Source organism: Cydia fagiglandana, chromosome 19 (genome assembly GCF_963556715.1).
Source record: "Cydia fagiglandana chromosome 19, ilCydFagi1.1, whole genome shotgun sequence".
In the NCBI taxonomy this organism is placed as follows: Eukaryota; Metazoa; Arthropoda; class Insecta; order Lepidoptera; family Tortricidae; genus Cydia; species Cydia fagiglandana.
In genome coordinates, this window is record NC_085950.1 from 4,688,143 (window position 1) to 4,712,226 (window position 24,084).

General features: G+C 38.0%; 2 protein-coding genes across 2 annotated transcripts in view; both read left to right on the forward strand.

Moving 5' to 3' along the window:
- The first annotated feature begins 3,744 nt into the window (after window positions 1-3,744).
- Window positions 3,745-23,019, forward strand: LOC134673880 (beta-1,3-galactosyltransferase 5-like). Its single transcript, XM_063531934.1, has 6 exons — window positions 3,745-3,862; window positions 16,937-17,102; window positions 17,544-17,712; window positions 18,107-18,326; window positions 19,558-19,680; window positions 22,297-23,019. The coding sequence occupies exons 1-6, from the start codon at window positions 3,787-3,789 to the stop codon at window positions 22,581-22,583; spliced, it is 1,041 nt and encodes a 346-aa protein (XP_063388004.1). The 5' UTR covers window positions 3,745-3,786; the 3' UTR covers window positions 22,584-23,019.
- The window catches only part of LOC134673842 (uncharacterized), a 43,899-nt gene continuing 27,503 nt past the window's right edge, over window positions 7,689-24,084 (forward strand). Inside the window, exon 1 of the mRNA XM_063531880.1 lies at window positions 7,689-7,693. The gene's annotated coding sequence lies outside the window, so the exon portion shown is untranslated. The remainder of the gene's footprint in view (window positions 7,694-24,084) is intronic.

Sequence of the window (24,084 nt, forward strand, 5' to 3'; positions counted from 1 at the left end):
GGATATACCTGGATCTGGCATGAGTGGTGGGGGTAACTGACAGAACGAGATAGTCTTATGTATCTTTCAGTAGGAGTAGCAGAGAAAGCGGTATTATTGCTTGTCCTTGTCACAGTCTCACTTTTTGTTTGTTCCCCACCTTTTTATTAGTATGGAGAATGGTGGGCAACAAATGAATTCGACCAATCACAGTGTCGCATTTGCGTATGTTTTGTTCCTCACGGAGGCACGCGTGTACCACTTCTATGCGATCCTACCTTCTATGGAGAATTCCATACACGTGTATGTATTGCTCCGGTGATAGTCTAACCCCACCTTACCATACATGACAGATCGACGCTTATCATGAACAGTGACACAAAACAAAATGAAATGCCATTCGACTTTAAATCTTACCAGTAAAAGATAGAATATTAAATGCAATAGCATTTCATTTTTAGTTGTACCACTGTTCATGATAAGCAACGAGATATCAAAATCACCGGTATTTACTAGCCTCAGGCGTGGCTCACTCCGCGATTTCGTCGCTTTGCAACAGGTAGCTAAAAGTACATCCGTTCCATACCAGTTTTGGTGGCTGGCCATAAGACGCGTGTGGCGCTGTCGCCACCTAGCGGCCATATCTGTCCGAATCGTAACAGACGCGTTTTGTTAGAGAGTGAATCTTCTGTACCTAGTACTATTATTTATTCTGTGCCTCAGGTTACAGCTAAAATGTTAAACTCCATTCCCCAGACAGCAATAATGATGTTTACCCTCAGACATACACCGTGTAAGTACGGTCAGCCAAGAAAGTAGTCTACCACTTTCTTGGCCGACTGTACGTGTCAGCTGTCCGTTATCAAAACATGGTGTGCAAACACGTGCATGCCTCGCTAAATGCCGTTTACAGGGCAAACACTACTATATCTAGATAGTTGTCTGGCTATATTCTGAGAAAACCATGCCATACTGAATTGGACTTTCTCTCGCATTTTGCTCGTTATAAACTATAGAGTAATATAAGTATTACCTGGGGCCCATTTCTCGAACGATATTAGTCTAATATTATTAGTGTGTTGTCATGGCATCCTGTACGATTTGACAGTTCGTGGACTAATAATATTAGTCTAATAACGTTCGAGGAATGGGCCCCTACTCTATGTTATAAGTAACCACACCAGGGGGATGATTTTTGAATTTCGATCGCTCGATTTCGTCACTCGAAAATCGGTGGAAAACGGCGAAATGTTAATTTTTGAAATACGAGCGATAGAAATTTGGAATCGAGTGGTATTGACCAGTGACCACTCGTTTTCAATTCTATTAGTAGAATTTTAATGCCCATATTATTGAACGAAATACACGAAATCGAGCAGTCGAAATTCAAAAATCGGGCCCCTGGCGTCCGTTCCGTAGCGGTGCGCGCTGCTCAGCAATAGAGGGGCAGATGATTTTCGCGTTTCGCGGTAGGCCACCTGTAAACATACTAAACAAAACGCCTTGATGAATCAATGTCATTGTGAAAACTTGTCAAAAAACTGTTTAAGGCCGAATATGTATATTTGTATAAGTTACTCTATGGTGCTCTACGGTTTACTAAACCACATAAGGTCGGACCATGAAAAGTCTGCAGCGGATTTGACACAAAGAATATAATACTCACATTTGATAGCACACGCAGTGCAAGTGTTATTTACACGTCATATTATCATAGAAGTTTGACGTTTAAATGACACACTGCGTGGGCTGCTATCAAATCCGTTCCTATCAAAATCGTTGCAGACTTTTCTTGGTCTAACTATTTATTAAAGACTGGTCTGAAACGTCAAAGGCATTGAATAAAAAAAATCCAATGTCACCCAGTCGGGTGGCTCTTCGCATTTGAAACGTCGTGATAATAATGCTCTTTGGGTGGCTCTTCGCGTTTGAAAAATATACATTTCAATTATTATTTGGTTAGGTATTTTTATATGGTGTTTATGTATATCTAATTTATATCGTTTGTGGTGTGTATTAAGTATCAGTGCTGTAACTTGAATGATTCACGGTTAGTTTCAGTAGTTTTATATCGACCGGGATATGGACCTTGATTAGGACTAGGATATGGACTGGCTACGCTCGTGAATCTATTATAGAATCTTTCGCTTGCACGGAACTCAAAATAACCACTCGAAGAAATATCAAACTTTGATCTCTTGTTGTACAAATAACTATTTCACCACACCAGCTCGGAAAGGATTACTTTGCACTTCAAAAACTGATAGCAAAGTTGCATTTTATTCACATGTGAGACAAAGTAATCAACTGCAAATTTTGAGTTGGTTTCTCATGTTTGCTGGTAGAAATGACTTTTAAATTATTATTTTGGATGATAAATATTTAATAACATTCATTTGGATTTGATTTGGTTTGATTTTGTTGTATATTTTACATTTAATATTTGCTTCGGGTTGGTGTGGTGAAAAATTTTGTGTTTCACTCGGGGGCAAATTTTGTTTAACCCTCGTGCTTTGAAACCCTCGCAACGCTCAAGATTCCATTTTTCGAACCACTCGCTACGCTCGTGGTTCAATTTTGGAATCTTTCGCTTGCTTGGGTATCAATATTAGCACGAGCGGTTAAACAACAACTTTGCCCCCTTGTAAAACAAATAACTAATCTCATGTTGTACAAATAACTATTGTTTTAATTTTAGATTGTGGGCCAGGAGTATATATCGTCAGTCATCGCTTCCCGGTTGATGCTTTGATAGATGATAAGATGCCATCATGAATTAAAAAAAAAATGTGGGTATTGAGTGTCCACTCATGTCCCACTGCTGCGCTGCGCAAAGGCCTTTCCGCGTATCCCGGTATAACCCGTCTCCCACTAGTTCCTATCAAAGTCGAGGTTTGCCGCGACCCTGAGGGGCTACCGCGAAAACAGAAATTCGCAAATTGCGGGGATCTTTCTCTGTCACTCTAATTACGCCTTCATTGGAGTAAAAGAGAAAGATCCCCGCAATTTGCGAGATTTGGTTTTTGCGGTAGCCGCTCTGGGTTCGATTTTGTGGGGCCGAATTGTGGTTTTAGCTCACAAGTCAGTCGGCTGACGGCAAACGTGTCACGCCCAGTCCATAGGTTATATACCTACCTTTTTAATAATTTACACATGCCCATCGTGACTATCACATTATCAATATGGATAAGTTCGAACAGATAAGCCGCCGGACTATCTTTGTCCAAGGTATTTACTAGTGATCATTGGAATGTCGCTCGCAGCGGCCGTATAGCCCAAACGTCTAGTGCCAAAAAAAAAACAATTAATAAAAAAACAAAGCGCGCGCGTCCGCGACCGCATTCGGCCATGAAAAAATTGGGCGTGACTTTGTGACTGACTTGTTTTGCTACACTTCCGCTCTCTTTCGGTTGTTCTTGAAAGGAAAGAGACGGGTTGAACATGTGGGGTCAGGTTTATTAATAAAGTTTGTTAGTCTACAAGACTTCGCACGATGGATACGTCGTTTCGAAGAGTGCTCAAATTTAGAAAAACAAAAACAACTGTACGAAACTAAACAATTTTTTTTGCTAAAATTTTCTGATAGGAATCTATTGTGTGTTTATTATTATTATATATAGGTATATGTATATATGTAAAATCGTTTAGTCTATTTTTGTGTGCTCCAAATGTGAAACTCCACTAAGTGAAAAAAAAAATCAGATACCTTAAAGGTTATATAGTGTCGTGACACTCGTGACTGAAGTGAAAGTGATAATGTTAAAAGATACACAAGTGAAGTGGTGACGGAAAAAATTGGAAAAAGTGATGTTTACGAGCTGTTTTTCTGAAAGGCAGTTGTATTTTATTAATATGAGACGAAGACGGATATGCAAATTTATAGGTGAGTGTCATAATACAGAATAGGTATGCTTAATTTTAGGTTAAGTACGCAATATTTGTTTACCTATAATAAATTGATAAGGTAGATGTCCGAGTGCTAGTCACTGTCCCTAATTAATACGTCGCTGTCGCTAATTGGGACGTTTACCTTATCTACCTGATACCTTTAAACGAGCAATTATTGTTTTTTTTTTGTTTATTTATATATATTATGTATATATAGTAACAGCACCAGTCATGGGACATTTAAGAGGAAATTTGGAGTATTTATGATATTTCCCTTATATATGTAAATGGTCTACTGCTTAGCGTGTTAAAAGATGAAAGTCCTATCCGTCTTTCATGTTTTAGGCGTGTTGTATCAAAGATACTGCAATTAGTTTCCACATATTTAACAAATTAAAACTATGCTTTTTTTCTCCAGTCATGGACACCAAAGCTCCAGTAATGGGCCCCCGGTAATGGACGTGGATCCAGTAATGGGCCCCCTATAATGGACATTGCTCTATCAGTATAAAATATTGAAATGGGGAATAAGTTACGGCAAAAAAATCAATTTCTGGTATAAGCTTTTATCGCTGAATGTATTTTTCTTTCCACAGCCAATTATTATTGTATTAGATCCATCGAGACAATTCTAATATACCCAAACATAATTAGTTAGGGTTTATTGCGATAAAGTTCCCATGGCCACCTCCTGTCTCCATCATCAGATTAGGTCCATGTTATCATAATATTGCATTATCATCCGATTTGCATACTTAATTACGTACTTACACAAAATTTCAACTGAATCGGAAATCGAAAAGTGGCTTAAATTCAGCTACCAAGACTGGACCCACACTAACTAACAGGGCAAGTTAAATAAAAGTTTGGAAAAACGATATTAATTTATCCGAAGTCCGAGAATACCTCCTGATTGACATATTTCGTAACTACATTTTACTTCTGTATTGTTTAAACATGAAATTATGGCATGGCAAGCATCATTCTGTCAATTGTCCCATCATAGGAGGTACGCAGTTTTACAGCTCCTATAATGGGATTGGGCCAAATACCACTATTTTTTTACATCTGTGGAGTCACAACATCGTGTGTTGTATACCTTATCTCATGGTAAATGCAATTAACAAAACACATTCTAGTTTTCATCAAGTATTAATTAATTAAAATTTAATAAATTAACTCACCTCTCTTAGCGAAGTTGTTAAGAATTCGTAGTGGTATTTTTTTTCAGTGACACGACAACTTTTGGGTTGACGCCAATTTCTTAAAAAGCAACCAAATTTAATGAAACTTCTAACTGAAACAGCTCTAGGACTCTAATTTATGATAATATACAGCCAGTGTTTATAAACTACTTTTAAATACTTATCTTAGAGGAATTATGTTTTTTTGTCCCATTACTGGTTCCACGTCCATTATAGGGTATACTACTATATACATATTTTTTTGGGATCTTGCAAACGGCTCTAATGATATCGATGAAATTTTGCTATATGGAGGTGTTCGGGGGCGATAAATCGATCTAGCTAGGTATTATCTCTGGAAAAACACGCATTTTTGAGTTTCTATATGTTTTCCGAACAAAGCTCGGTCTCCCAGATATTTTTCGCATTAATACGACATACTTAAGGGGCCCACTGATTAACAGTCCGCCGGACGGGGCTATAACCGCGAAAATCTTTCCAAATTACGGGCATCTTTCTCTGTCACTCTAATTACGCCTTCATTGGAGTAAAAGAGAAAGAACCCCGCAATTTGCGAATTTCGGTTTTCGCGGTAGCCCCTCAGTATCGGCTTGTCAGTTGTTCGGAACTGTCAAAATTTTGTTCTGACAGGCCGATGTTCCGGTGGACTGTTAATCAGTGGGCCCCTTTAGCTCTGTTTCCAAAATGGATTGGTGTAAACGTATACAGAGGGAAAACCTCGATTAGATAATATAAATATTTGCCGCTTAAAAGGCGAGTCATCGCCATTGGGCGCGTTACCATTACACTAATGAAATGATATGTGACGTTCCACGGTAAAAGGTACCTTATGGCGTCTGGCACTTATGTCACATAGCGCCGCAATAATATTGGAGCGGCGTTAATAATAGCGTAAGCGCCAACCGCCATAAGGTACCTTTACCCGTGGGACGTCACTTATAGGCACAGAATAAATAATAGTACTACCCTACAGAAAGGACACTTCCTACAAAACCAGGCGTGGCTCACTTCGCGATTTCGTCGCTTTGCTACACGTAGCTAAAAGTACATCCGTTCCGCCCCAATTTTGGGGTTTGCCATAAGCCGCGCGTGGCGCTGTCGCCACCTAGCGGCCATATCTGTGCTGATCGTAACAGACGCGTTTTGTTAGAGAGTGAGTCTTCTGTACTATTATTTATTACTTGTAGCTACTTGTTGTGACGCGACGAAATCGCGGAGTGAGCCACGCCTGCTGTGGGTCTTACTCAATATGTGTAAAATGTATAGGTATATTAAAAAAAGCACATTGTGCAACGAGGGGTGTAAGCGAGATTTTATAAACGACTTCTGTTCTAATTCCCGACAGTTTACTTAATTACCATAATATAATACAAAGCACAGACAGCAAACCAATCCTTTAATCAGTCAGTTAAGGGGCCCACTGATTAACAGTCCGCCGGACGGTAACGGCCTGTCAGAACAAAATTTTGACAGTTCCGAACAACTGACAGGCCGATACCGTCCGGCGGACTGTTAATCAGTGGGCTCCTTTAATTAAGCATAACAATAAACAACTATTTATTACCTAATTCACAGAATATATAAATAGTACTAGGTACAGAAGACTCACTCTCTAATAAAACGCGTCTGTTACGATCAGGACAGATATGGCCGCTAGGTGGCGACAGCGCCACGCGCGGCAAAATTGGTGTGGAACGGATGTACTTTTAGCTACCTGTAGCAAAGCGACGAAATCGCGGAGTGAGCCGCGCCTGCCTAATTACTACCTCACATTGATAATTAGAGGAAATATAATACATATATAGTAGTATCATACTAATTACCGCCTCACATTGATAATTAGAGGAAATATAATACATATATAGTAGGCCATAAATTATTTCACACGATGCATGAAATAAAGCACCAGAACATTAATATAGAAACGTAGGCAGGAGTTACTTTTAGACTCAATCTGTTTTATATATCATATAGACCGATAAAGAGTAGGTAGCTCGACCGTGACGTCATTTGCTAGTGTTTCATATAAATTCCAAATCTAGTGTCAAGCCAAGTTCAAGCAAAGGAACAGGCCGCGTAGCCAAAATGCCAATCGCTTACGCTCCGTAGCGATCGAAACGCAACTGTCACGGTCGCGCTAATATGGAAGAGTGATAGAGAGATATAATGCTTTTCGTTGTCGAACCGATAGCGATTGTAACCTTGGCTAGGCCGGCTGGCTAGCCAGCGCCGAGTGTAATATTACACGAACCACTTGGTGCCACTTTTGACCCTTCTATAACTCAAAACATCTTTAACGTAAACACATAAAACTACGTGTGTTTAATTATATCCATAAGGACATCTAGAAGCCCGAATTTCATGAAGCTAGCTCAAACGGTTATAAAGATATGAAGGTCAAAAAGTCGTAAATTTTAGCACTGACTGAATGACTGACTGACTGACATGTAGTACCTACTTTAATAAAAATTATATAAATGTTAAGCATTAAGGTTTGAGATCACACAATAAAAAAAATAGCATTTTTTACCTACATATTTACAAAACACACAATATCTCCGAAACTAGAAACCCTAATAAGGTACCTTTTCCCGTGGGACGTCACATATACAGGGTGCCCAGTAATTAATGGACAACCTTCTAACCATCGACAGGGCACCTTAGGCTGGTCCAGAAAATGTACTTATAGGTCTAGTAAAAGTTTCGTGGTTTTCGAGATTGATACCCGAGTTTGAAGTTAAGCGACACATTTTTAAACTGACACTTTATGACATGTTTATTTTCTTTCCATTAAACTAGATTATACCATAAAATCCGACACGTGTCAACCCCTATTGTACCGCTTTTGGCCTGCATCAGCATACTCGACCCAATTTCGTCAATTTCGATTCCATGACGTCACGCTCGCCAAGCAAGGGCAATATTTCGGCAGTCTGGCGCCTAACAGTACACATAACACTATACCTATACACCGTTGGGCCTGATGAACCGACATCGACGGACTGAAACGGACAGACGGACAGACTTTGAAATGGCATTGTAAAACTTATGTGTAAAAGTTATTTTTTCTTACTTAAACGTATGTACTAGTGATGTACCGACTATTGATTTGGCCGACTAGCCGACTAATCGGTGCTCGGATGGCCGATTAGTCGGCTAGTCGGCCAGATCATTAATTTCGTATAAGTTCGCATGCACTTAAAAACAATCGTTTTACCCCTTTCGTCGCGCTATTCATCATAATTAGGTATAAAAAGTAACGCTGAAAAATAGAATAATCCTAAGGCTATATTTTATACCACAAATTAGACAAGAAAGCGATCACACGGTCAATAATTCGACAAAAGTTTTAGTACGCACCCTAAATAGGAATTTGGGTAAAACATGTGAAAAGCTTATGGTAAATATTTGCTGTTTATTTATTTTGCGCTGTTTTTCTGTCACTTATAAAGTGCCGACTAATCGGCCATTTTTGCCGACTAGTCGCCGACTAATCGCCGACTAGAAATGAGGTCGGACAGTCGGCTTTCCCGACTAATCGGCGACTAGTCGGTACATCCCTAGTATGTACCTAACATACACAAATTACAGGCCGGCGCCGTCTAATAATAATAACTGTAGGTACATTATGGTGTTAACTTGTACAGGGTGACTAAAAAAACTGCATTCCTGTTGCCAGGGAGGTTTTGGGATTATACTGAACAACTTTTAATGGGACCCCGAAATCCCGAAAAAAAATTTGCCTGTTTCACACATCTTGGCTGGTCCATTTTCTATGGGACGGTAAATGTTTACGCGATTTCGGGGCTGGTCCCATAGCAAAAGTTGCTCAGTATAATCACAAAACCTCCCTGGCAACGGGAATGCAGTTATTATTTGGCCATCGTTATACAACGTGCAGCTGATAACATGACAGATTTAGAAATGACTCAACGGTAGTTGATAGAAAGATAATACTAATGATTACCTATGCAGCTATGTAAATATTCCATATTTTTCTTCGGCAAATTTCGGACTTAGGAAGACATGGTATATTTTTTACATTTTCTTTTATATATCAAAGAACAAGCTTTTTTACGTTAAAAAAAAATGTTTTGTAGTGTACCATCCTCAAGGTGGAGGTTCCGAAAATTTATTTAAATTATTTTATTCGCTGTAAAAAATAACAAGTTTTTAAAACGATAATCGTTTAATTTTCTTTCCTAAGCAGTTTTGGGTTACACAATTACTAATATTTATATCGTCAAAATATTTTGATAAAATATTAATAATACTTAGGTGCTTACTTAATTCGATTTGGCGATTTCGTAGAAAAAATGTGACGTCACACTAGGGGGGAGGGGTTTGCCAAATGTTACCAAGTGTGACAAGGAGGGGGGGAGGGGTAAAAAAGCCTAGAAATACGTGTGACGTGATTAATGGATGACCCCTAAGGTCCACCGATGTACAGTTGTACAGTCAGGTCGGGACTGTTTGTATTATTTCAAATGATACCTCACTTGACTTAGACTGAACTATTATAGCTCCTCTACACGATGGGCCAACGCCGGCCACTCCAAGGGACGCATTTATGCATTAGAGGGAGCAAGTGATATTGCTATCTCATTCTACCGCATGGCTGCGTCCCTTGGAGTGGCCGGCGTTGGCCCATCGTGTAGAGGAGCCATTAAACTGCAAAACGTAATTCAAGACCAAAAAAGTAAAAAATGTTGCCACTTTTTTATTAGTGCGTCTTCTTGTATTTATGTAAAAATAAATGAATAAAAGTACTTTTTTAAATCGTACAAGTAAAATTCCTATGAAATTAATTATCTTAGCGTGATTATTTATCAAAAGGAATTTACTATTTTACTAACAAATTATTGCAGTGGCAACATTGTCTTACTTTTTTTGGTCTTGAATTACGTTTTTTTTTACGTAGAATTTTACGTTAATAGGCTACCGTTACCGCGTACCATCATAGATGTATAGGTACTTCTTTGCCACCGACGGATAAAATAAAATAAATAAAAATAAATATTATAGGACATTCTTACACAGATTGACTAAGTCCCACAGTAAGCTCAAGAAGGCTTGTGTTGTGGGTACTCAGACAACGATATATTTAATATATAAATACTTAAATACATAGAAAACAACCATGACACAGGAACAAATATCTGTGTCATCACACAAATAAATGCCCTTACTGGGATTCGAACCCAGGAGCATCAGCTTCACAGGCGGGGTCACTACCCAAGTACCCACTAGGCCAGACCGGTCGTCATACGGTCGGTACGGATATAAAAATAATTTGGCTTGCGAGTTGCGTGCGATTCCCTACCATCGCCCACAATGTTAACTGTACCTCGGTGGACCTTATGCCTTTTGTAATAAGGTCCACCGATGTACAGGAGTGTTGCTGTTTGTACGAATGGGTTCAGTGGTGGTGGGTGGTAGTGGTGGTGACTTATCTACCTACATCTAACCTCTATTAGGTACTTGTGACTTGACCCGCGGATTCGGAGGTCATAGTGGGTGATTTTCCGACGTTATACGTATTTTGCGGGTGAATACACGGTGTGTGTAACATGAGGAAACCGAATAATTTTAACAGCGTATTACTGAGAATATTTAGAGACAAAAATGCCATATAATAGTTATTTGTTTTACGAGGGGGCAAAGTTGTTGTTTAACCGCTCGTGCTAATATTGATGCCCGAGCAAGCGAAAGATTCCAAAATTGAACCACGAGCGTAGCGAGTGGTTCGATAATGGAATCTTGAGCGTTGCGAGGGTTTCAAAGCACGAGGGTTAAACAAAATTTGCCCCCGAGTGAAACACAAAATTTTTCACCACACCAACCCGAAGCAAATATTAAATGTAAAATCCCAACTAGCAAAATCACGCTAACAACAGTCTCTAGACTACAATTTTGTCGCTCTTATATTGATTTTATATCATCGTATAAGCCCGGGTTTGGGCACAAAGCATAAGCGTATTTATTTTAATATCGTTCTAATATCAGTCTAATTGAATGTTGTTTGCATTCACAGTAATCTTTTTCAAAACTATATTAAGCTGCTTTAGGCTAATATCGCTTTTACGTAAGTATCTTGTAAGCCTACATAGGCTTATATTGGTCGAACGTAAGTATCTTGTAAGCCTACATAGGCTTATATTGGTCGAACGTAAGTATCTTGTAAGCCTACATAGGCTTATATTGGTCGAACGTTAGAATCTTGTAAGCCTAAATAAGCTTATTTTGGTTTGAAACATTCTATTTGTGAAGTATAAATATACGGGTGAAATTAACTGCAACGTGACAAAAACATATTAGTGTAAGTGTTTATCAAACTTTTTATGAATTATGTTTAAATATAATAACGTGCTGTTTATCATCGTCTGTTTATGTTTCAGGGTAAGTATTCACATGGGAAAATATTATTTATTGTAAAGTAGACCCTGTTTTACACTTCAAACTTTATGCGCCTACTCAAATATGGTATTTGAATATTTTTATAATTATTTTATTTCTTTATTTTGTATTGATAGTCAGCCATTGATGTAGGTGCATTTTTCAAGCGCACTATTAGAGTATTTTAAGCATTCTGAATACAAATGATGTGGCCATGTTGAATACTTATACTAACAATAGTGTTCCCAAAAACGATTTAAGATCAAACCATCTGATATTGATCTTCTCTATTGTGATATAAGTGTCTTGATCTTATATCACTCTAATATCTTACTAAAGTGCTGCTGTTGATCTTATTATAGCTTTAGTAAGATCAGAAAAGTACGTACTTACTTACAGTGTTCTTATGCTATGTTAATATTAGTCTTACATTCTTACAATAGCATTTAGAAATCTAATATAAAATCAAATGAACTAAGAGAATGAGGATATAAGACCAGGTACTCTCAAGTTCAATGAGACTTCGTAAATGTTGTTGTAAGAGCAAGAGGCTTATAATAGTATTATGCTATGTTGATATTAGTCTTACATTCTTATAATAGCATTTAGAAAGTCTAATATAAGATCAAATGAACTAAGAGAATGTGGATATAAGACCAGGTACTCTCAAGTTCAATGAGACTTCGTAAATGTTGTTGTAAGAGCAAGAGGCTTATAATAGTATTATGCTATGTTGATATTAGTCTTACATTCTTATAATAGCATTTATAAAGTCTAATATAAGATCAAATGAACTTAGAGAATGTGGATATAAGACCACGTACTCTCAAGTTCAATGAGACTTCGTAAATGTTGTTGTAAGAGCAAGAGGCTTATAATAGTATTATGCTATGTTGATATTAGCCTTACATTCTTATAATAGCATTTAGAAAGTCTAATATAAGATCAAATGAACTTAGAGAATGTGGATATAAGACCAAGTACTCTCAAGTTCAATGAGACTTAGTAAATGTTATTGTAAGAGCGAGAGGCTCATAATAGTATTATGCCATGTTGATATTAGTCTTACATTCTTATAATAGCATTTAGAAAGTCTATTATAAGATCAAATGAACTTAGAGAATGTGGATATAAGACCAGGTACTCTCAAGTTCAATGAGACTTAGTAAATGTTATTGTAAGAGCGAGAGGCTTATAATGGTATTATAAAATGCTCTTATATACATATATAAGACTAGGTAATAAGACTAAACTTACTAAAGTGCGTATTAGCTTGTCTAAGACTAATATAAGAGCGATGACAAGTTCAAAACAAAAATAAGAGCGCTATAAGCTCACTACTCTTATAAAGTGCGCAATCTGAGACTTTTTTGCTAGTTGGGATATCAAACAAAATCAAACCGAATCAAATCCAAATGAATGTTATCATTCAAAATCAAAATGTATATTTATCATCCAAAATCATCATTTAAAAGTCAATTCTAGCAGCACACATGAGAAAACAACTCAAAATTTGCATTTGATTACTTTGCCTCACATGTGAATAAAATGCAACTTTGCTATCGGTTCGGTTTTTGAAGTGCAAAGTAAGCCTTTCCGAGCTGGTGTGGTGAAAAATAAATTTAAGTGGGGCAATTCTCATACAACAAACGTGATATTTTTGCAGTTTTTTGCGTGATGGTACGGAACTCTTCGTGCGCGAGGCCGATTCGCACTTGGCCGGTTATTAATTAGTTGAAATACATGTATACTGTTATCACTATCAGTATTATTTTGCTTCTTGTTATTATTAAGCAAAAGTTTTTTTTTTCGTTCAATTTTTAACACGTTTATTAAGTAGGTATTATTAGCGATATATATATCATATCATATCAGCTAAATGTTGTGAACTCCGGCTTATATCAATGACTTTCTTGGAACTTATGTAGGTACGAAATATCATTCGGTCGCCTAACGAAGAAAAAAAAACAGGAAACCGTAATAATTAGTACCTAGTCGTTTTTGTAAAAACTAGTAGGTTCTGGCGACATTTTTCGGGTTTAAGTTGCAATAATATTTTAATGCGGTGTATGTGCTGATTTATCCGTATTTAACACGAATGTTGATATTCAATATTCGAAAATTTTGTGTATATAACATTTACAGTGATATTACATTATAAAACCGGACAAGTGCGAGTTGGACTCGCCCACCGAGGGCTCCATACTTTTTACAAGCTTTTATCTAGACACGCGGCAGCGTGTCAAGCCAAGTTCAAGCAAAGGAACTGGCTAGCCAGCGCCAAGTGTAATATTACACGAACCACTTGGTGCCACTTTTGACCCTTCTATAACTCAAAACATCTTTGACGTAAACACATAAAACTACGTGTGTTTGATTATATCCATAAGGATATCTAGAAGCCCAAATTTCATGAAGCTAGCTCAAACGGTTATAAAGGTATGAAGGTCAAAAAGTCGTAAATTTTAAGACTGACTTATGACTTATAGTACCTAAACCTAACCTACTTCCAGATGACCTAGAAGGATGAAATTCGGAATCCAGCTTGGTTATTGTGTGTAACCGTAGGAAAAAATCTAAAATTAAAATAAAGTTAAAAAATAGGGGGGGTCCCCATACAAAAAAACCACTTTTTATTGGGACTGACATATAAGTACCTAAACCTAACCTACTTCCAGATGCCCTAGAAGGATGAAATTAGGAATCCAGCTCGGTTATTGTATGTAACCGTAGGAAAAAATCTAAAAATAAAATAATGTTTAAATATAGGGGGGGTCCCCATACAAAAAAACCATTTTTTATTGGGACTGATATAAGTACCTAAACCTAACCTACTTCCAGATGACCTAGAAGGATGAAATTTGGAATCCAGCTCGGTTATTGTTTGTAACCGTAGGAAAAAATCTAAAAATAAAATAATGTTTATAAATAGGGGGGGTCCCCATACAAAAAAAACATTTTTTATTGGGACTGATATAAGTACCTAAACCTAACCTACTTCCAGATGACCTAGAAGGATGAAATTTGGAATCCAGCTTGGTTATTGTGTGTAAGCGTAGGAAAAAATCTAAAAATAAAAAAAAGTTAAAAAATAGGGGGGGTCCCCATACAAAAAAATATTTTTTTATTGTAGCGTTGGAACCGTTACAAGCAGATATTTGAAACTACCCCAATATATGTATTATTATATTTGCTATATTAAAATAAAGTTTAGTCAAAAAATAAGTGGTGCCCCATACAAAAAACTTTTAATACGCTCTAAACAACCGGCCAACGGTGTGTCGTCGGCGGCGCGCGGTACCACATAATTATACAAAGAACAGAAGTAAAAACCATACAGCGGAAACACAAGAAAAAACATTAAATCTCAATACCTGCCTAGTTTTCTTTACAAAAAGTATTGATATCCCACCAAAAACATAAATGTAAAAAAGGAGAGCCAAGTTCAATACAAAAATTATGCTTGGCTGTGGGGCTCGCCGCAAAAAGAATGGAGATCTAAATGAGTGCCACTGCCAAGTTCTATGCAAAATCCAAATATGTATTTATAGGAACAAAATAACATTATAAACAAGTATTAAACTCTATTTCTTTGCTTTATTGGATACCTATAACAATTGCTGTTATTTAAAAAAATGTGAGATCTTAAAGTAGGTTAGATTTGGCTTGGCCAGGTTTTATCAGAATTACAATATATATAAAATGATTGATATAATGAAAACTGGCCAAGTCAAATCTAACTACTTTAAGATCTCACATTTTTTTAAATAACAGCAATTGTTATAGGTATCCAATAAAGCAAAGAAATAGAGTTTAATACTTGTTTATAATGTTATTTTGTTCCTATAAATACATATTTGGATTTTGCATAGAACTTGGCAGTGGCACTCATTTAGATCTCCATTCTTTTTGCGGCGAGCCCCACAGCCAAGCATAATTTTTTGTATTGAACTTGGCTCTCCTTTTTTACATTTATGTTTTTGGTGGGATATACTTTCACCTGACCGTTGTCTGTTTGTCGGTCTGTAATCAAATGTTGCAAGTTAAATTTGATCCACTTCCCGGTTTTCGATTGAGCTGAAATTTTGCATGCATGTATAAATCGGATGACAATGCAATATTATGGTACCATCGAGCTGATCTGATGATGGAGACAGGAGGTGGCCATAGGAACTCTGTGATGAAACAACGCAACCTAATTGTGTTAGGGGTTTTTAGAATTGTCTCGATGAGTATTAGTTGTCTGTCGTAAGAAAAGTACAGTCAACGATAAAAGCTTGTACCAAAAATGAAATTTTTGCCAAAAACTTATTAGCATTTGTTGTTATAGCGGCAACAGAAATACAACATCTGTGATCATTTCAACTGTCTAGCTATCACGGTTCATGAGATAAAGCCTAGTGACAGACGGACAGACGGACAGTGGAATCTTAGTAATAGGGTCCCGTTTTTACCCTTTGGGTACGGAACCCTAAAAACCTGTTAGGAGTCATAGGAGTGAGGAGTTCCTCCTAATATTAAAAAAGTAACTCTGTTTATTACTTCTTCACGCTTAAACTGCTGAACTTATTTAGATGAAATCGTCAAGGAGGCAGTTTGAATCTTTTGGATTCCTCCAAGGTAGATAATTTTTATCACTGAAATCTTGTCAGGATTTAAAGGGGGTGAAATTTACTACAAAATTACTAATGCAGACGAAATCTCGGGCAGACGTTAGCCATGAATATCTTTAACCAGCTTTTGCCGCAACTTTGACCGAGTGAAATTCATTAAACTAGCGAATCATTCGCGATTAGTCGATTGCAGTCCGTTTTTTTAGCATTAGAAAGAACTTCGCAGAAGTAAGCTTGTGGTTTCAAATCCGGCACTTTTAGCGGTAATAATTTGAAGTAAATTATATGTATTGAACATGCTACATTAGATAATTCAATAATTATTAACAATTAAAGAGCCTGATAAAAACTGGACGCTTGCTTCTGTGGAGTTCTTTCTAATGCTAAAAAAAACCGGGCAAGTGCGAGTCGGACTCGCGCACGAAGGGTTCCGTACCATAAAGCAAAAAAAAAAACGGAAAAAAATGCAAAAAGAAAACGGTCACCCATCCAAGTACTGACCACGCCCGACGTTGCTTAACTTTGGTCAAAAATCACGTTTGCTGTATGGGAGCCCCCCTTAAATCTTTATTTTATTCTGTTTTTAGTATTTGTTGTTATAGCGGCAACAGAAATACATCATCTGTGAAAATTTCAACTGTCTAGCTATCACGGTTCGTGAGATAGGTACAGCCTGGTGACAGACAGACGGACGGACGGACGGACAGCGAAGTCTTAGTAATAGGGTCCCGTTTTACCCTTTGCGTACGGAACCCTAATAACCTTTGGGTACGGAACCCTATAAACGAACATAGGGCCGAGCGGACCCCCAACTTGCAACTCGTAGCAACATTATAATGATAGAACATGTTTCAGCAAGCCGCAAAGGCCTTCTCTTCGTGCTGGTCACACTGCCAGTTTTCTGCGTGTCCTGGCAGCTCAGCCAAGCGGTGGGCCGAGCGCTGACCCCGCCACCACCACCAGACCAGAATCTTCAACATTTGCGAGCTAATAGGAGTTTGGTTCATTATTTGGACAACATGTGCGTACCTAGATTAGTGCCCTGAGCTACACCAGAGATTTTTAATTTTTTTTTATCAAGAGTTTAATTTTTATACTTAGTTGGTCAAACCAATTTGTCAGTCAGTAAGAACCAGGAAAACTATACTCATCCTTTTCTTTTGGGTGCTAGTACGGGTTACTATCAAATGTACCTTATCGCTAAAGGACAATATAGCTGAAATGTCTGGATTGTGTTATGTCTTTCTGACAACATAGACATGAATGCTAAATGCCTCTTTAGCAAAACATCTGGATCTTAGAATGTTACAATTTAAAATGACTGAATGTCTTTAGTACTTAATAGACATAAACGCTAAATAGTATGCCTTTTTCACTAAATGGAAGAATCGCATGGAATAAGAATAAACACAACTGTGGTACTTTTTGCTTGAAAACGTCACAAATTTTCTCCTTTATCCAGAAACCTCCTCATAGAACCATCATCAGTCTGCCAGAAAAGGGTCCCGGTCCTCGTTCTAGTGACCAGCACCCCCTCCCACTATCGTCACCGTGACGTCATCAGAAATACTTGGGGGAAGCACCAGGAGACGTATTTCTTCCTCGGTCTTACCCAGGATGATGATCGAATGGTGAGTATTTGTGTATTCCTCCTATGGAAAAGTTCCTTGATGAAGATCGTGACAATATCGTAGACATAGACATAGAAAAACTTTATTTAACATCACATACATCACATTAAAGGTACGTGTCAAAAAATTCATAAAATCCCTGTTACGGCGAGAGGTATTTTATTGTTCTTCTTCCTCGCGTTATCCCGGCATTTTGCCACGGCTCATGAGAGCCCGGGGTCCGCTTGACAACTAATACAGGATAGCTACAGTGCAGTACCTACATTATTATTTAGAATCCCAAGCTTGAATTGTTCGTCTTAACGGTCGTGCGGTTTTACTTAACAATAGTCAAATTATTAGCGGCTCGGAGTCAGCTACAAATCGAAAGACTATACCCATCATCTTGTTCCAGGCAGACGTCTACATCGAAGCTAAACAGCACAGCGACCTGATAGTCCATGAGCTCCAAGACCACTATCAGAACCTGACGCTGAAGGTGGCGCTGATGCTGCAGTGGGCGCTCCACCGCTGTCCGCGGGCAGAGTTCGTCTTCAAGACTGATGATGATGTGATGCTCAACCCGAGGACTTTGGAAACGGTGCTGGAGGATAATAAGGGTGCCGCGTTGTTTGGTAAGGATTATTAATTTGAAGTCTCTGAGCTAAAGGATTTGAGTGTCATATTGGACAGTCAGCTATCGTATAAAGCCTATAAGACGATATTGTAAAAATATGTTATAGGCTATCAGGTTTTGTATGGCGAAACTGTAAAATTTTCAAAGTGCGGCTCTAATTTTATTACCGCCTACTCTTCGTTAGTAAGGAATACTTTAGAATACTGTTTTAGTGTATGGAACCATCAGTACAAATGACATGAAGATATAGAATAGAAAGTATCTATAGGTACATCAAAAGAAAGTCCGTTCTCTTCCGACATATAAAGATCGACTAAATTTATTCAAATTATCTTCTTTAGTGAAGCGCCGATGGATTTCAGATCAACTCTTGCTACATAACATTTTACGGAATCATTGAATCTCCCGAACTTATAAGTAAAATAAGACTATCAGTGCCAAGACCAAACTCTCGTATAGTCAACTTCCGTCCTTTCACTCTTAAAACTTACCGAACTAACCTTGGGTCTCACGGCACCGTACCCAGAATATGTAGAGAACAGACAGACAAAACACCTTCCAGACGAGCATAGTCGCGCTACCCCCTCTGCCATACGGCAATTTTACTCCATGTTCGAGTCGAAATTGTCTTTGTGTGACGTCTGTGTCTTTGAACGGACCAATCACGGCACGGGACTTCGCTCACCTCGTCCCGCGCCCCCCCGCATTTTTGGCATCATCGGTTGCATGAAATAATTGCTCTAAACTTGGTCTAGAGGATTCCTGGTCTATGAGGGAAACATAACAAGTTATTCAAAGCCTCCCAAGTGGACATCTTATGTATAACCTCGTGCCGCCCACCATATAAAATTAGAGCCAAGGAATTTAGAATCTTGTTGTATTCTCAATTAGGTTGAATTTCATTTGTTCGAAAAGTTTACGAGACAAATGAAATGCTACCTATTTTTATTTATGACATTCCATCGAATCGGAATGTACATCCTAAAGTACATTGGGCGGCACGGGGATAAGTCAAAGTAGTTTTAAGAATTTCTTGAATAAAATACGCTTATATCGGACCATTGGACCGGCAGTTCAAGGACGTGGGTTCGAGTCCCACGTTAGCCAGAGTTGATCATCGTTGATTTTTTTCATTCTGATTGACATCTGTATTTACAATGTATATATTGTATTATATTTATACTAAACATGAAGTACGATTACTAAATTGTTGTCCATTTATATTCCAGGGTACAAGAAAGAGAACAGTGTACCGCACAGAGACGAGTACACCAAGTGGTACCTGCCTCGGTGGCTGTATAATGAAGACTTGATACCAGAATATCTATCCGGGACAGGATATATTATTAATGGTAAGTTTCTTATTTAATCGCTGGTGGCCAAGTGCTAAGAGTAAAGAGAATAGAGTCTATGGAGGCGGATTGTCAAAGTAAATAAGTTTTTGGCAAAAAAAATAATGTTTGGTACAAGCTTTTATCGCTGACTGTACTTTTTTTACGACAAACAGCTAATACTCATCGAGACAATTCTAAAAACCCCTAACACAATTAGGTTGCGTTGTTTCATCACAGAGTTCCTATGGCCACCTCCTGTCTCCATCATCAGATCAGCTCGATGGTACCATAATAATGCATTGTCATCCGATTTATACATGCATGCAAAATTTCAGCTCAATCGGAAACCGGGAAGTGGATCAAATTTAACTTGCAAGATTTGATTACACACAGACAGACAGACAGACAGATAGACAACGGTCAGGTGAAACTAAATCAAAGCTTGTAATATGTAGCCACTGTAAAACTGCCATCTTTAGAAAGAAGATTAAAACTGTTAGAACACCATTTGACTATAACCCGTATCATTGATATGTGTTAACTTGATAAATATTTTTCACGCCACTGTTCGGAAATGTGGCAATAGATGGTCTAAAACCAAGCTGGAAAGTAGGCAATAGCTGTAGCACCTGAAGCACCACTACTACAATGTTTCATTGTTGTCATCATCTGTCATTGGTGACAGTTCGCTACAGCAATGAGTATCATTTAAAACATAAATAGTACATTGTAGGAGAGGACGGAAAACCGCTAAAAGATGGACGAGTGAGTTCGAGGGCCTACACGTTAGTGGAGGCCCTCGAATAATACGAGTCCATCTTTAGCGTTTCCGGCCGAGGCATTACATAGTGCTTTTCACGACTACTGCGAGGAAATAAGAAAACATTTACATAACTATAAGTACTAGCCCGCGATTTCTCTGGTAGCAAATTACTAGCCACTGCCTGTGCTGTCTCTTGAATTTCGGTAGGCGTCAGCGTAAGAATATCATTTTCTTCACTAGAAGAACTCATTTTTATAGCGAGCGTAGATACGCGTTTCTTATATTTTTTAGTCAAACACAATATACACTATCCAATTCAGTAAGTATTTTCAGATCCCGCCTTTTTTACTTTTTTTACCACTTTTAAGAGGCGTTTTTCTGTTATTTGCTTCAAACCGACTCTAAAATTAGAAGCGATTTTGCTAAAAAAACCACAAACAGCTACAAAAGTCAAAAACGCCTTAAGCGTGAACTGAATGGATAATTGTTAAAAAAAAATGAAGTGAATGGTTTTGTCATTTCTTTTTTTTTTAAACAAGAAATTGGTTCTATAAATAACCTAATTTTATTTTTGAAGGAAAAAGTTGCGCAAAAAAAGACCTTTTATTGTTTTTTTATGTTTTAAATGATACTCATTGCTGTAGCGAACTGTCACCAATGACAGATGATGATAACAATGAAACATTGTAGTAGTGGTGGTTCAGGTGCTACAGCTATTGCCTACTTTCCAGCTTGGTTTTAGACCATCTATTGCTACATTTCCGAACAGTGGCGTGAAAAATCAATAAAAGGTCTTTTTTTGCGCAACTTTTTCCTTCAAAAATAAAATTAGGTTATTTATAGCACCAATTTCTTGTTTAAAAAAAAAAAGAAATATCAAAACCATTCACTTCATTTTTTTTAACAATTATCCATTCAGTTGACGCTTAAGGCGTTTTTTACTTTCGTAGCTGTTTGTGGTTTTATTAGCAAAAACGCTTCTAATTTTAGAGTCGGTTTGAAGCAAATAACAGAAAAAACGCCTCTTAAAAGTGGTTAAAAAAAGTAAAAAAAGGCGGGATCTGAAAATACCTACTGAATTGGATAGTGTAAATTATGTTTGACTAAAAAATATAAGAAACGCGTATCTACGCTCGCTATAAAAATGAGTTCTTCTAGTGAAGAAAATGATATTCTTACGCCTACCGAAATTCAAGAGACAGTACAGGCAGTGGCTAGTAATTTGCTACCAGAGAAATCGCGGGCTAGTACTTATAGTTATGCAAATGTTTTCTTATTTCCTCGCAGTAGTCGTGAAAAGCACTATGTAATGCCTCGGCCGGAAACGCTAAAGATGGACTCGTATTATTCGAGGGCCTCCACTAACGTGTCGGCCCTCGAACTCACTCGTCCATCTTTTAGCGATTTTCCGTCCTCTCCTACAATGTACTAAATATTAATATAATCTGTCCAGTAATGACGGAGATATGGAGTAACAAACTTCAAAATAAACATACAACCGAATTGATAACCTCCTCCTTTTGAGATTTGGAAGTCGGTTGAAAACCCATAGTCAATTACTTTAAAATGCCATCCAAAGGGGGAACGCAGCCAGCCTTATGGGAACCCTTCCACAGGGTTCGGACCTGGGTGATCTAGCCTAATATACATATACATATTCGGCTAGATCACCCACATCATGTTATATATATGTATATATTTTTTTTTTTTGATTTTTGTAGGTATTAGTTTAGTTTTTTTTGTAGGTAGTTTTAATTTTAGGTTACTTTTTATTCTAAGTTTGTTTTTAAGTATGTTTATGGTTTTAAAAAATAATTAAAGACAATGTTTAAACTAAAAATTACTTTAAAAACACTTTACTTATATTCCAGGTAAAAACCTAAAAGAGATTTTCACCGCCGCTCTTCACATCCCCCTTATCAACACGGAAGACGTCTACTTCACGTATCTCGTCGCCAAGAGAGCCCTAGGGCTTCCCCTCACCCACGACCGAAGACTGAGCCCATACAAGCCTTGGATATTCACTTGTCCGTACAAAAACTACGCCTCCATACATAGTCTTAGTCCTGAGGAGATGGTGATTCTATGGCCGAAGATTCAAAGTTTAGGGGAAAGTAAATTTTGTAGTTATTTCACTAGTGAGTTATTACTGTATTAGTAGTCTTTTTGAGCCCTAGGGCTCTAGCCCTAGGTACTTCTCATCTACGATCGAAGACTGAGCCCATACAAGCCTTGGATATTCACTTGTCCGTACAAAAACTACGCTTCCATACATAGTCTTAGTCCTGAGGAGATGGAGATTCTATGGCCGAAGATTCAAAGTTTAGGGGAAAGTAAATTTTGTAGTTATTTCACTAGTGAGTTATTACTGTATTAGTAGTCTTTTTGAGCCCTAGGGCTCTAGCCCTAGGTACTTCTCATCCACGATCGAAGACTGAGCCCATACAAGCCTTGGATATTCACTTGTCCGTACAAAAACTACGCTTCCATTCATAGTCTTAAGTTAGTCCTGAGGAGATGGATATTGTATGGTCGAAGATAAGATTAGAGGAAAGTCAATTTTGTAGTTATTTCACTAGTGAGTTATTATTGTATTAGTACCATCTTTTTGAGCCCTACGGCTCTCACCCACGATCGAAGACTGAGCCCATACAAACCTTGGATATTCACTTGTCCATACAAAAATATAGCTTCCCAACCCACGGACCCGATTCGAAGAAAGCTTATAAGACATGATTATTGATGTTTTTATTTTGATACGTTTTTGATTGAAGTAACGTCACTTTTGACACTGACAGGTCGGTGTCGTATCGTTGTGACATGTTCGGCTTTGTACTTAATGACCTGTACGGTTACCATCAGTTTGTCACTGACATAAACGCCGTCGAGAACGTAAGTTACTTTCTATACATCTCGCTCGCACTCGCATATTAGTGCAAACGGGATGTATAGAAAGTAAATTACGTTCTCGACGGCGTTTATGTCAATGACAAACTGATGGTAACCGTACTGAAGTATGACCGCGAAAATCGAAGTTCGCCAATTGCGGGGATTTTTCTCTGTCACTCTAATTACGCCTTCATTGGAGTAAAAGAGAAAGATCCCCGCAATTTGCGAATTTCGGTTTTTGCGGTAGCCGCTCTGTATGGTTACCACCAGTTTTGACATTGACAGATACGCTTGCGTCTACGTAAATTACTTTCTATACATCTCGCTTGCACTAATATGCTAGTAGGAGCGAGATGCATAGAAAAGTTACTTAGACGCGAGCGTACCTATCTGTCAATGTCAAAACTGGTGGCAGTGGTTCTGGCAAGTCTTGATTGGCTAATGCCCTTAGGCTATGCCCAAAATGTAAGAGCGCAATACGGAGTATTACTGCAATGTTCTGCCGCCAGAGTGCAGCACTAATTTGTTTAGTAAACCATAGAGTAACTTAAACATACTAGGCCTTAAACAGTTTTTTGAAAACTTTTCACTATGACATTGATGCACCAAGGCGGTTTGTTTACAGGTGGCCTACCGCGAAACGCGAAAATCGGGATATCTTTATCTGCCTCTCTATCGATCGAATCAGCAAGAGTGATAGAGAGGCAGAAACCAAACTTACGATTGTCGTGTGTCACGGTAGGGTAGGTAGGCCATGTGATTGAAGTTCG

Bases quoted from the DNA above. Each gene is read 5' to 3' on its own strand.
- LOC134673880 (XM_063531934.1), top strand. From the start codon at position 3,787: ATGTTTACGAGCTGTTTTTCTGAAAGGCAGTTGTATTTTATTAATATG. The intron at 3,863-16,936 runs GTGAGTGTCATA...AACATGTTTCAG, and splicing joins ACGGATATGCAAATTTATAG to CAAGCCGCAAAGGCCTTCTC. The intron at 19,681-22,296 runs GTAAGTTTCTTA...CTTATATTCCAG, and splicing joins GACAGGATATATTATTAATG to GTAAAAACCTAAAAGAGATT.